The following is a 14,810-nucleotide window of genomic DNA, read 5'->3' as shown; positions in this document are numbered from 1 at the left end:
AGAAGGAAATCATGTTTGAATGCTTAAACAACATCAAGGTACCATCTGGATTCTCCTCGAATATAAAGGGTATTATAAATGTGACAGAGAAGAAATTCTGTAACTTAAAGTCCCATGACTGTCACGTTCTCATGACGCAATTACTTCCAGTTGCATTAAGAGGAATTCTACCTCCAAATGTTCGTCTAGCCACCGTAAAGCTATGTGCATTCCTCAATGCAATTTCTCAGAAGGCAATTGATCCAACTGATCTAGCTAAACTATAGAATGATGTGGTTCAATGTCTCGTCAGCTTTGAGTTAGTGTTCCCTCCTTCCTTCTTTGATATTATGACACACCTCCTAGTTCACCTAGTCAAGGAGATTTTCACTCTCGGTCCTGTGTTCCTACACAACATGTTCCCTTTAGAGAGATTCATGGGAGTCCTAAAGAAATATGTTCACAACCGTGCTCGCCCAGAAGGAAGCATCGCCAAGGGCTATGGAACAGAAGAGGTCATTGAGTTCTGTGTTGACTTTATTCCCGACCTTGACTCGATTGGTGTTCCTGAATCGAGACATGAGGGGAGACTAAGCGGAAAGGGGACACTAGGGAGGAAAACATATATTGGTACGGATGATGATTATTTCAATAAAGCGCACTACACAGTTCTACAGAACTCCTCTTTGGTAGATCCGTATATTGAGACACACAAGGATCTCTTACGATCCGAGTTTCCAGGGAAGACTGAAGCTTGGATTACGCATAAGCACATGGAAACTTTCGGCGGTTGGTTGCGAAAAAAATGTCAAGGTGATGAGAGCATCCATGAGCAACTGTATTTATTGGCTATGCAACCATCATGGCATATCGTCACATACAAAGGGTACGAGATAAATGGGAACATATTCTACACAGTAGCCCAAGATAAAAGGAGTACCAACCAAAACAGTGGTGTCCGCATAGATGCCACAGACCCGAATGGGAATAAGCAGACATATTATGGACGCATAGATGAAATATGGGAACTAGAATATGCACCTACTTTGAAGATCCCATTGTTCAAGTGCCAATGGGTCAAGGTGACCGGAGGCGGAGTAACAGTAGACAACGAGTATGGAATGACAACAGTAGACCTTAGTAATATTGGGTACAAAGACGAACCATTCGTCCTTGCCAAGGATGTGAATCAGGTGTTCTATGTCAATGATATGTCTACCAAACCAAAAAGAGGGAAAAACGATAATGACTCAACCAAAGAGCCAAAGCGCCACATAGTTCTTTCAGGGAAAAGAGTCATCGTGGGAATTGAGGACAAGTCGGACATGTCAGAAGAATATGAAAAGGATGACCGAATTCCGCCCTTCAAAGTGAACAAAGACCCTAGCATCTTGGTAAATGATGAGGACACTCCATGGTTACGAAGCGATCATAACCAAGGGACATACGTAAAGAAAAAGTTCACTGCTGTGCCCACTTGATGATATAGTGATTTAATATAGTGTGTGTTTGAGATATTATGTAATAATTGTGAATTCAGATGTTTATTATGTCATATTTCAAATTAAATCAATGTTTGATTTGGTGGGATTTCTCTCTCAAAAAGGTAAATTAGGATACTGAGTGATGAAAAATTAAAATATTAACGTTAAAATGATGTGAAAACAAATTTCCTGTCCAAAACCAATAATTTTAATAATTTTAATTAAACACTACATTTTTGCATTAACGAAATAATAAATATTAGTTACATTATGTTTTATAATTCTAACAAAAAATAAAAAAAGTTAGGTTATCGATTTTTCCTATGTGCAATAAACAAAAATAAAATTCATATTTTTAACAAAATAATTTTATGCCTTTTATTTAATTTACTATGTATTTAATAAAAACTATTGCATTTCTATTGTATTTAACAAGACTATTGCTTAAAACAGGCGGGAAACGAAACTGCAGGCCACCTTTACTCCCGGGTGGGAAGCCCACCCGGGAGTAAAGGTGGGCTGCAGTTTCGTGGCCCGCCAAAAAAAGCCTTTACTCCCGGTGCGTGTTACCAACCGGGAGTAAAGGTATACCTTTACTCCCGGTTGGTAACACGCACCGGGAGTAAAGGCACCTTTACTCCCGGTTGGTAATACGCACCGGGAGTAAAGGGTTTTTACTCCCGGTTGGTGGCTGGCACCGGGAGTAATTCTCCTCTGCTATATAACCTCCAGCGCCTGGCAGATCGATCTGCTCGTCTTCTTCCTCGTCGAACACCGCCGCCCTCTTCTTCGACCTCGCGCCGCGTCCGTTCGCCTTCCGTGACACCGGCGCCGCCGTCTTCTTCCTCGTGCGGCCTCCACCGCGCGCGCCCGTGCCCCTCCTCCGCGCTTGCCCGTGGCCCTCCACCGCGCCCTCCTCCGCGCCCGAGGCCCTCCACCGCGCGTTGCCCCACCGCGCCGGCCCGAGGCCCTCCAGTACGTATACTGCCGAGCTTCGAGGTGATATATTCGTCGATCTCTTTGTACATTCGTCCGAGCCCTCCACTGCCGAGTTATAGATCACGTCGAAAACTACAACTTTGGTGTAAGCCATGTGTCAACGGTCGAGGTCGATTGAAAATTCCAAATTTTGAATCACAAAATCTATAGAAACTAAAAATGAATATTTGGAACTCTAAATGATTTTAAATAAAAACATATCTTAAGGCAAGTTTTGAATATTTGGAACTCTAAATGACAAGTATAATTAAGGATCACCAATGAAATTACTTTAGAAATTAATTAGATCGATGTAAATCCATGGCTTGTATAATAAACACGCTATATATTATTTGGAAACAACGCTACGAACCATCCGCTAATGATCCAGCCCATCAACCGCCATATATTCATCACTATATGATATGCCATTATTTCAAGATGCAGTTTCAATAGAAGAATTTTTTCTATCTTCATAGATCAATGTTTGTTAACGAAATTTTATCCAAATATATTCATGTAGGGTCTTTTTTTTTGAAGGATTTGTTGTAGGATATATAATGGTCAAATAGGAACTCAATTTTGATACCCAGTTTATAAACTAAGCGTTTTTTAGTTTATCAAAAATATCACATGTTTCTTCATTTGTGAACTTTGAATATACAGATATAATATATTAATGTTGCTAAAGTAATATGAGCATTACATATTTTTTTCCGGGAAGACTATCTTCAAACTTTATATCATAGCATCAGAGATCGCCTGTAGAAGAAGAAAATAAATTCTTATCATTTCGGAAATAGTAATGGTTATATGAGCAATAAGACACATATACTTACATTTCATAATGGCTTATACTTATATTATTAACATAGAATTTTCTCATATGATGAATGACTACATGGTTGATCACATGGTACATAGGATCACAACATCACGCACCGACACCGCCCCGGCCCGCCTCACGTCGTCGTCGTCGTCAGCACGCCGGCCCGCCTCACGTCATCGTCGTCAGCACACCGGCCACCGCGCCGACACATATATATACGTCATTTGTATTCATATGCATTTCGTCCATGCGTTTCTATGTATACGGCGGAGCACCGCCGCCCTCGTTCACCCATGTGTACAGACATATATACGGCGGAGTGGAGCACCGCCACTCTTGTCACACCGCCCTTTCTCGTGCCCTAATTCGCCCTAGTACCGACGTAGTTCGTCCTAGTGTGGCGAATTGCGTCCGTGATCGAGGGGCAAGATTTAATAATGCATATTGTTTGTAGATTTTACGCATGTAATAAGCAAAGATTTGACGTACTATATATTGGTTTTGTTTTTTGAAGCTAGATGGCCGACCCGAGAAATATGGATGAGGAGGAGTTGATGATGAATTTGATCAACACTGGCACTCAAGTTGCCGGCGATGATGGTGCTAAAAATAACGTGCAAGAGGATGTAGATGACGGGAGTCAGTACTTAGCTCTTGAACAAAATGAGCAACAACATATTGGCCAAGTATATATTTTTTATTATTAGCTATATATATATATTATCATATGTCTTATGTGTGCTCATGACATTAAAAATAATGTTTATGTTTTGTAGCCCTCTGGATCGACATCAACAACTACAACGAAGAGTAAAAATGTTCGAGGTCCCAAAAAGCCATTGGAGGGTCGCTTCATCATCTCGGAGTTCAATGTGGATACAGGAGAACCGGGGGGCCGAATAAAATGAAATTTGTGCACCACTGTGGTTACCTTGTACGGGACCGGCTCCCGATTAGTACCCGTGAATGGAAGAAGAAGACCAATGCTCCTCATATCAGTTTTGTCTCCGATCGTGACAAGGCGTTAATTTGGAATGATGTCTTGGTACATTTCACGCCCCAAACAGATGATTATGATGATATAATAGATGGTGATGAATTGAAGGAGCGAGTTAGGGATTGGGCAATGAAGAAGATGGCCACCCAGTTTCAGACTTGGAAGAAACACCTATACACGACGTATGTCAAGAAGAACATAGCACCAGATTTTACTGTCCCAGGCCCGATCTCAAAGCAGAGGCCCTATTGGGATGAGTTTGTATAGTACAAGACTTCAGAAGAGGGTGTGAGTCGGGTGATAAAGAACCAACGTAATGCCCAACAGAAGACATACCACCATACCTTGGGATCAGGTGGCTACTCGACTGCCATTAAGAAGTGGAACAAAATGGAAGCAGACCTTCTTGCCAAGGGTATCAGACCAGAATCACTCGAGTGGGGAGAACATGCAAAGAATTGGTTTTTCGCTCATGGGGGAACACTAGACCAGGAGACAGGGAAGTGCGTTTATGGCGCAAGACTGCAAGAAGCAGCAGAAAGATTGTTTTATGCTCAGAGAGCTGCTGCTAGTGGTGCGTTCAGGCCCAACAGAGAGAAGGATGAGCTGACATACGCCATCGGGACTATTGAACATGGTGGCCGAACTAGAGGCAAAGGAAGTGTCTCGTGGGAGCATGGATTCCCTCAGGACAGACCTTCCTACAGAAGTCGCCAGAGAAAGAAGGAAGAAGAGGCACACCGGCTCCAGAGGTTGGAGGAAGCGGTGCGTGAAGCATAGGAGCGGGAAAAAAATCTTGAAGCGAGAATGCAGGAGGAAATCAAAAGGCAAGTGCAAATAGCAGTGAGTGCAAGCAAGCAGGCATCAGAGCCAGGAATCAACATTAGCCAATCTGTTCAGTTGAAAAGCAGCTGCGCTTCCACGGAGATACCAAATCAAGGGGACACAGGACTGCGCTTCCCTGTGGATGACGTCACTGAACCTTGTACAACGTGTGAGCTACACATTCCGAAGGAGAATTCCACAATCAAGGTGGCTATCGGTCTTGTTAATCCTATCGACCGAACCAAGACACCAAGGATTCATGGGAATATAATCCAAGAAGGATATGCCACCATCTCGGTAGATAAAGCTAAAAAAGGTTTTAGTGATTTGCCTCTTGACATTCCTGGAGGTGATGGCGAGAAGACTCTAGGAGAAGCGGAGAAGACATTCATTCTATGGCGCAAGCGCTACATCATCATTCCAGGGATGTCGGCTCCACCTCCTTCTGAACTACCTCACCATAGGTACGTGCGGATGAAAACACTACATCATTAATTTGTATTGGCTTAAATAATTAACAATCTGCTCATAATAATATGTCATTCCTTTTTTTGTAGCAGATCCTCCCCCAACCTAAATCCAATTGTTCAATCGCCAGATCATCATAGTGCTCTGTACGATGACATTGTGTTGGAAGACGAGGCTGCATCCACACCCTCTCCAAGGAGGTCTCCAACGCCACAGCCGCCACCTCCAAGGAGGTCTCCAACGCCGCTGCCAACACCTCCAAGGAGGTCTCCAACGCCACTGCCAACACCTCCAAGGAGGTCTCCAACGCCTCCCCCGCCCCGCCTACCAAGAAGCCTAGCAAGAGGCCAGCCCCTCAAACGAAGAATCAGTCCCCGCCTGCAAAGAAAGCCACCGTGAAACCAAGGGCTATTCCCAAAATAATATCTGAAGAGAAGGAAGAAGGAACTGATGCATATAAAAAAGACATGTCTAGATTCTATGACAAACTTAAAATGAATCAAGAAGCAAGGAGAAACCCAGAGAAACCGTACTTCTTCGTAGCTCCGGATATTTTAAGAAAAAAGGTGACTTCTTACCAGCATCAACAGCGGGAATCTCGTAAGCTGTCCAAATCAACATTATCAGACTATGACCGCACTCTCACCAAGTCAATTGAGGTGGCACAGAAAAAGAAGCGGGCAGGGAAAGGAGTTGCCCAACTCGGACAACAAGCGCACCAATCAATCCCCCCGCTAGTTGTTGGTAATGAATATGGTTCGAATTTAGGATTAATGCATCAGGCAAACATACCTCCGGATGTCGATTTGGATCACCTTGGTGAATTTCTTGATGAGACTGGTCTCGACCTTTACCAGATGTTTGGTGATGGAAACATTGAGAGTGCGGCGGAGGTTGATATTTGGAAGAAAAAATTTGTACTAGGCCAGAGTCTATACAACCCTCAAGCCTTATCTGATCTGGGGACGCAAATGTACCTGCTAAACAAGTGGTACATGCAGGCGTCTACCAGTGGAGACTTCTGCGTTGGTGTCAGAATTAGAGACGAACATTGGTTCCGTGGCGATGATGTTATGTATGTTGACTTTGCAGAATTTCATCAACTATGCCACCTTACCTCTCTGGACAAAGTTATCATTAGCTGCTATTGCCTGTAAGTAATAATTCTTTCGATCTATTATTAAACTCATCATATGTGTGTATATGCATATAAATTATCCTAACAAGTACTATATATATGCAGATTTACAATGACAGAGCTCAGAAAGGAAGGCTGCAATGAAATTGGTTTTGTTGATCCCCATATAGTATTCAAAGACCCAATTACTCCAATGACTAATTGGAAGTCTGAGTCAGAGAGTAACCTCATGAACTTCTTAGTGAACCAACGCCACAAGAAGGATATACTCTTTCCCTATAACTTCAAGTGAGTGTTAATCATGTCGATCATAGCCTTAATGGCTCATATGTTGATTCTAGTTAATTAATGAGTGTTATGCGTTATATCCTATAAACACATGCAGCAATCACTGGATATTGATGGACATCGATCTGGTGAAAAGTCACTTGATAATCTATGACTCGATGAGAAAACCACAACAAGACTACCAAGATATGATAGATATTATCCAGAGGTAATTTCGGGATCTCTAGCAACTATATATACACACAAACATGATGATTAACTATATCTGATGACGTGGCAAATTTTTTATTGGGCAGTGTTTGGAAAACCTTTATTGAGAAGCAACACATGGAAAAATACAAAGCGCCACTGAATGTAATCCCATTGAAAGTAAGTCCCCTGAATCGCATCATCTTTATTAATTAAACATATAGCTTTCACCGGATCACCAGATTGGATGACAAATCTTTTTCTCGTAAAGTGGTGTCTGAGGCAGGAACAGGGGAACAACTACTGTGGTTACTATGTTTGCAAGTTTATCAAGGTGCTCTCCCAAAGAACTCCTACAGAGAGACTCAAAGTACGTTAAAAATACACTATATATTCATTTAATTATTATTATTGATTGTGTTACTATGTCTTTATATATATATATGTACATATATTAATTTATTTTCCTTTAATTCAAACCTGTAGACTCGATGGTTGGAGGAAAAGGTCATACGGCAAGACCAAATCAAAGCAATTCAAGAGTCTATAGCCGGATTTTTTAATGAGCAGGTCATCGATTCCAAGGGCGAGTTCTACTTCGACCCAACACTGCCATTGAAGCCAAGCTAGAGGATGAGAAGAAACTTGTTATGTCACAACAACTATAATGCAATCTTTTGTAATATATGCACATGAAATAATATAATGTAAAATACACATATGCATGCATGCATGTAAATATATATATGATGCATGCATATATATATATATATATATATATATATATATATTTCTATGCTTGAATTGTGTGATTTAATACGTTCATTGTGCTTGAACCGAAACATACTATATGCGCATATAAATGTATAATTAGCAGCGTACAATACGACTTCGAAAACCTATTTTGAAAAGAAAACAAAAAAATGAAAAGAAAAGAAAAAAGAAAAAAACCTTTAGTCCCGGTTCGTATTACCAACCGGGACTAAAGGTGCCGGCCATCGTGGCATGTCAGGAGGCACCTTTAGTCCCGGTTGGTGTTACCCACCGGGACTAAAGGTCCTCCTTTAGTCCCGGTTCCTGACCCGGGACTAAAGGACCCCCCCCCCTTTAGTCCCGGATGCTTGCTCCCGGGTGGGGAACCGGGACTAGAGGGGGTTCCCCACCGGGAGTAAAGCTCGGTTCTCTACCAGTGTAGCCTGCTTGGCCATCCTGTTTCTTCTGGGCACCAAGGAACTCGGCCACACCAACTACCACTGCGGTCGCCTCTAACATTGCTTTGCTTATTGTATGTTTTATATCTAAAATAAAAACTCACTTTTATATTGTTATTGTGCTTTGCTTATTGTATCTTTTATCTAAAATAAAAACTCACTCTTTATATTTTTACTAGAATCGTGTCCGTGCCTTGCAGCAGGAAAAAAAATAATACCATGATTAATTTTGTTTTAAATGTGTGTTGTACTGTTCAAAAAAACAATACTCTCAGCAAGAAGTACGCAACATTTATGTTTCTAGCATCCGTCTTCACGATACATGAACAATTTAAATATATTTCAAGTTTTGATGTGAAATCAAAACAATCTAGTTTATAGTGTAACAACTGTATTCAACATCTTGTGTTTGATGTGTTTAAGACATAACTAATTTACAAAACAAATGGATCGTATATATGTTGTACGGGCACTACAAAAGGACTACCCAATATAAATAAACGTCGGAAGAGTATATACCAACGCATTTAATTGGCAGCCACTATTGGTCATTATTTGCAGCCGCAGCCGCTGCCGCTTCTTTGGATTTATGTTGTTTAAACACTAAAAAAAGCAGCCACAGCCGCTGGCAAAACGCCAGCCGAACAGGGCCGCATCTTATGCGTTGGTAATTCACGGGCTACAATTTTCTTATACACGACAAGCAGAACTGTTCCAAAAATATTTATGGTCCAGTGTTGTCTAGAACCACCGGACAATCGAACTAAGCGTAATCAACTCAAAAATTATAGAAAACTGAAAATGATCACTAAAACTAAATAATATTATATAGACAAGGATTGTGTGGACATAGTTGTTGATAACATATTTAGAAAAAAATCTGAAATTAAACATATGACTAATTTCTCATGGATTACGTTCACTCTGATCATCCGCTTTCCACATTCTCAGTAGTTCATCAAACATATGCATAATATGTCCTGAATTGCGCTTGCTGTTCTACTTCAGTTATTTTGTCAAATACGAGACATTGTTCATATCTCAAGCAAGACTGAATTCCCTATGTTCTAGCTAGGGATCAAAACAATCGGAAACGATCGATAGGAGGACAAATCACTTTTATTTTCACATGTTTTCTCGAATACGAAATCGATACGATATTTTGGGAAATGAATACATCACCGATATTCCGGTAATTTTAAAAATGATAGTAGCCAATCGGAAAATGCATCGATAACGATCGGAATCCATGAGAACGATATCCTCGAGATGGTAAACACGCCAAACCATAGAACATGAGAAGAGCCATATAACTCAACCTATCTCACTAGACAATAATAAATAAAGCCACAATTGACAAGACCAAAAGCTAAAACCACATAGTTCACACCATCTTAGATCTCTAAAATGGCAAACCAGAAGACTCCTTGGTGAGGAAGACAACACTTCACCTGAGTTTAATTAAGCTCAGCATTTCTGACCTCACTGGCTCACTCTAATTAATTTGTTTCAAATCCTGCATGGTACTAGCTACGTCATTCTCAACTGATTTTTATTTCTACTAGTGAAGGCCGCGCGCCTTCGCGCGCGCCAGTAAGAGAATAAGCTCAGGTTACAATACCAAGAGCAGAAGGTCAATTAGCATCTAACTACCTCTGGAGCTCCCTCTTGACACTCTCCAGCCAAGCAATATCCTCTCAAGAGGACTTGGACAACATAAATCCTGCGGGTTGGCAGACCAATGCTGTGCCGCCACTGTGCCACCACTGACGATGTCATCGAAGGTATTGCCAATGATAAAGACATTAAAAATTGCAGATGTATTAGGCAATTGCAGGCTATAACAGATATACAAGAAGGTGGGCAGCAGAGAGAGAGTATTTTCACCAAGATAAAAGTACTAAAGCAGTTCAATCATGACTATGTAAAAATAAAATGGTGCCAACCGAAATCTATTGCCAATGATGAAGACATTAAAAATTGTAGATGTATTAGGCAATTGCAGGGCTATAGTAGATATACAAGAAGGTGGGCAGTAGAGAGAGTATTTTTAACAAGATAAAAATACTAAAGCAGTTCAATCATGACTATATAAAAATAAAATTTCCAAAGCAAAGATGCCTAGATCACAGTACAAGGCATGTTACCTCTGTAATCCAATCTCACACAAGGTTTGTTCATAGAACATCAAAATTGGAGAACTCAAACAAAATTGCAGAGTTGTACCAACTGTGTACATGAAAACTGAATTTTCTAAAATTAGCAATTTTCACACTATGCACGGTAAAAATTCGTATCACAAATGAGGCAAGAAGCAAGTTACGAACCTGTAAATCAAGCACCTTGTGATTCTTACTCCTCACTCAGTTTTCTCCAGGCCATCAAATGGATTGTGTAGCTATATGGAGAAGTGGAACCACATATAGTTTTGTGCGAGAAAACATCACCAGTCCACCTCACATAGCAACAGTTCTTAAACCTACTTTGAAAATAGCTGCAAGAAAAGAACAAATGAACCTATCCATGAGCTAGTAATAAACTGAATGGTGCAAGAGAGACATGAAAAGGCATTAGCAGGGTGGAAATCCCAATGAAGCCCGTTGCAGACTGCATAATACCAGGCTGCAATAAGTTAAAAAGAGAACAATAATTTAAATTTGTGTAGCCAATCCAGAGATAAAATCAATTTCAATCCAAAGATAAAATAGAGAAGATGTATCCAGTTGAGGTCGCCATTCGTAAGGACAATGAACATTTGTATCAGTGAACAATATATGTAAAGGAAGAATATATTTTTTTTCTTATTTGAGACAGTAATGATAGACAGATGGAATACATCATGTCCAAGAGCACCCCAAAAGCGATCTTATAGTTTTCGTGTAGGGGCACATTAAGGGCCTGTTTAGATTCCAAAAAATTTTGTGCAGTACCCGTCACATCGAATCTTGCGGCACATACATGGAGTACTAAATGTAGACGAAAAAAACTAATTACACAGTTGGGTGAGAAATCGCGAGACGAAACTTTTGAACCTAATTAGTCCATAATTAGACACTAATTGCCAAATACAAACGAAAGTGCTACAGTAGCCAGAATCCAAAATTTTTTGGATCTAAACGGGGCTTAATTTTGAGGGTAATCTCTCTTCTGGTAATTTGTCCATAGCTGCAATCCCCTTATCTCTGAATCAAGAAAGGAAAAAACAACTTAAGAAAACAATAGATAAACAATGGACAATGAAAGGTAGGGAGATGAGGAAATATTGGCTCCTAACCCTTTGTTTGTCTTCCCCAAACTCACTAATCGGTATTGTTATGCATGTTGCCATGTGTAGCTGAAGTTGTTACCAACAATAAAAAGGAATGTTAGCCAAAAAAATCTGATAAGATATTTAATAATAGTTGGAGGATACTTTGGACATTTAGCTATAGATATAAATGAAGAGAGCAGAATACATGAGCATGGGGATAGGCTAAAAAGATACAAGGCATGGTGTGTAATTTATTTAGCCTAAGATATTTTAGACCTTTAGCTACCACCATAAAATGAAGGAAACATTATATATAGGTGTGTACATGAGTTAAGAGGCACCATAGAACCAGGATGCAGTGGTAGAGTGGTTTGATGTAGTTGCTCCAATAGATATTTAGCTAGCAGCATGAATAAAGAGAGTAGGAAATATGAGCACTAGGATAAATTAAAAAGGAACAAGGCATAGCGTGCCATCTAGTTAGCCTAAGATATTATAGACTTTTAACTGGCACCAGAGAAGAACAAAACATTATATATAGGAGTACACAATAGTGAAGTTTTTTTTATTGATGTGGCGATACGTGGATGTTATCCCAAAAAAATGAGAAACTAAAACCGTCGACTATCAATTTTATCTCAAATCTAAAAAAAAACATGAATATAAGACCAGAGACCAAAAGGGCATGGGACTCGTGGAGCATAATAGAGCACATCATATTTGAGCTAAGAGGAAAATATTTTTTCCAACGAGCCTCGACTATCAATTTTACCCCAAATTTCAAAGAACATGAATATAAGACCATAGACCAAAAGGGCATGAGACTCGTAGAGCATACCAGAGCATCATATTTGAGCTAAGAGAAAAATAATTTCTTCCAACTACATAGGACCTGCACATAAAGTAGTAAATAAGCATCACAGGTTGGGCATATGAATGAATCTATGAAATCTTTGCACATGCATGGTAAAATTGCAGGGAAACTACTCATACATAAAGGAGGGTAACCCTAGAACGAACTCTTCATACGAGCTGGGCTAAAATCCTAACCCTAGAATAGGCAACAGTGAAGGCAAAGAATACAATGAACACAAAACAACTATGAAAGAACACGTGAGTGTGGGGGAGGGAGCGGCGGAGACGCCGACGTGTCGCCTTGGGGCCGGCCGCATGCAGCGCGGGGAGTCGGCCGCACCGCCCGCTGCCGCATCAGGAGGAAAGAGGAGAGAGAGGAAGGGGAGGGAGAAACGGAGGGAGAGGCAGGCGAGGGAAGGAGGGAGGAGGAGGAGGAGGAGGGCAAGCGCCGCCGCCACGCCCCGCACGCACCTGGCGCCGTCGCTGCTGTCCGCGTCGGGAGAAAGAGCGAGAGCGAGCGAAGAAAGAGAGAGAGAGAGAGAGGAGGGGGCGAGAAGAAGAATTGGGAAGCAGAAGTGGGAGCTATTGTATATATTTGATTCTTTAGATTATGAGGAAAAGCGGAGGAGAAGCCAGAGAAGCTAACTAGAAGCAGAAGAAGCGGCTGCCGGCGAGAATCCGCTCTAGAACATCAGGGACCTTCAACAGCAGTTCAGACGATCAGGAGAAAACTTGCTTTGATAAGAGTAGATTTTATAGAATGTTACCATATGGTATGGAAACCGGAAAGTAGTACATCTCATAAATATAAATATATCTCCAAAAGGCTAGTGCATTGGAGCTTCCTTCGCAACAAAAGGTTGCATCGGAACTATCAGGATATAGTATATACTAAGCGATAGCACATCAGTGAAAACCACTAAGACATCTTGCAGGATTAATGGAACATCACTGAAAACCACTTAAGACATCTCGTAGGGTCGACATATAAGAATATTAAGGTACTGTTTTTCAATATTTTTTACATATTGTAGATGACCCATGCTATAATCTATGTATTATTGAAGAGTAGGAAGTGAGCCTAGCTCAACTATTTGGGTGGAAGGTGTAGTCGTGTATCCGACCACCTAGGTTTAAATTATGCCTTGGGCTGAATTTGGGTGCCTATATTTATCTTCTTAATGAAAAACCACCTAGTTGCTCTAAGGTCGGATCTCGTTTTTTTTTTTGTATATTACTCAAGAGTGAAGACCAATAACAACTTAAACGCAAGATGCTAATTCCCCTTCTGATCTTAAATACATGGAAGTATACGACTTAAATACTTAGTGAAAGATTATACATTGGGTCCACAATTCCAATGACTCATGGACTCTTAATGGTTGTATTCTCACGGAAATAGAATTTGATGTCTATTCCATAGATACAACCGAAATGGTTTTACAAATTGACAAAGATCCAACCAGGGCTTGTTGGCTCCAACCAGTGCGCACGAGGCAAAGCCGTGCCTGTGTTTCTAGTCCCTACACAATCTGCAGTTTTGATAAATTGTCTGGAAAAAAATAAAGGATTCAAACAAAAGTTAGAAAGGGAGAAAAATCAGTTCTTTTTCCAGACACATTTACTAGGATATATAACCATTAATGAAGAAGTATGTTTGTACGTACGGAGTATGTTGTATGCTCCTCCGATGCATAAGTACAAATTTGTTTTTAGTTTAACACTGCTGCTTTCAAATTGATTGCTATGACGAAAGAGCATTGTTGGAAATACATACATTGTTTATCATGGTGCAAGCAGCCCAGATAAAATTCCACCAAATATGAATCCTCCGAACCACTTATTTGATACAAACCTGCAAGGTGGGAATTCAACGAATAGTGTTTAAGCTCTTCAGTAGTACTACTATAACAACCAACAAAGGCATTCATTGTTTTGGATGTAACTAAACAGCAAGGATTCAGTCTGAAGGAACATATACTTCCTGTGGCAATCCGATCTTTTGGATAAGTCGACACTTGAAATCTGCCACGCTATATGTCCAGCTGCAGCTGCCAGAAAAGGATAATAGGGCCACGCTGTTCCACATATTTGGGGTAAGCAGTCAATCTAATGTGAACTTGTATATTGCAGTTAACAAATGTGATACTAAGCACCAACCAAGGTGAGCATTGTAGCCAGTGAGTGCTAAGCTGCCAATACATGCAGCACCAAAGCCACTAAGCCAATACTCGGTAGTATCTCCAAACGTTACGGCTGTGCTCTTAACTCCTGCTTTGAGGTCATCTTTTCTGTCCTGAAATGCAATGTACATAACAA

At 40.6% G+C, this 14,810-nt stretch overlaps 1 protein-coding gene across 1 annotated transcript in view; it reads right to left on the bottom strand.

Annotated features, from left to right (window-relative positions):
* Positions 1–14,276: 14,276 nt before the first annotated feature.
* LOC136491778 (4-hydroxybenzoate polyprenyltransferase, mitochondrial-like) overlaps positions 14,277–14,810 on the bottom strand; it is an 88,540-nt gene continuing 88,006 nt past the window's right edge. Inside the window, exons 6-8 of the mRNA XM_066488013.1 lie at positions 14,652–14,787; positions 14,473–14,569; positions 14,277–14,346 (exon numbers count right to left, since the gene is read on the bottom strand). Of these exons, the coding sequence (XP_066344110.1) occupies positions 14,277–14,346; positions 14,473–14,569; positions 14,652–14,787 (303 nt within the window). The remainder of the gene's footprint in view (positions 14,347–14,472; positions 14,570–14,651; positions 14,788–14,810) is intronic.

The sequence above is a fragment of the Miscanthus floridulus genome, chromosome 11 (assembly GCF_019320115.1).
Source record: "Miscanthus floridulus cultivar M001 chromosome 11, ASM1932011v1, whole genome shotgun sequence".
NCBI lineage: Eukaryota > Viridiplantae > Streptophyta > Magnoliopsida > Poales > Poaceae > Miscanthus > Miscanthus floridulus.
Note: the sequence above shows the minus strand (reverse complement) of the source record. Positions and strands in the feature narration are given on the sequence as shown.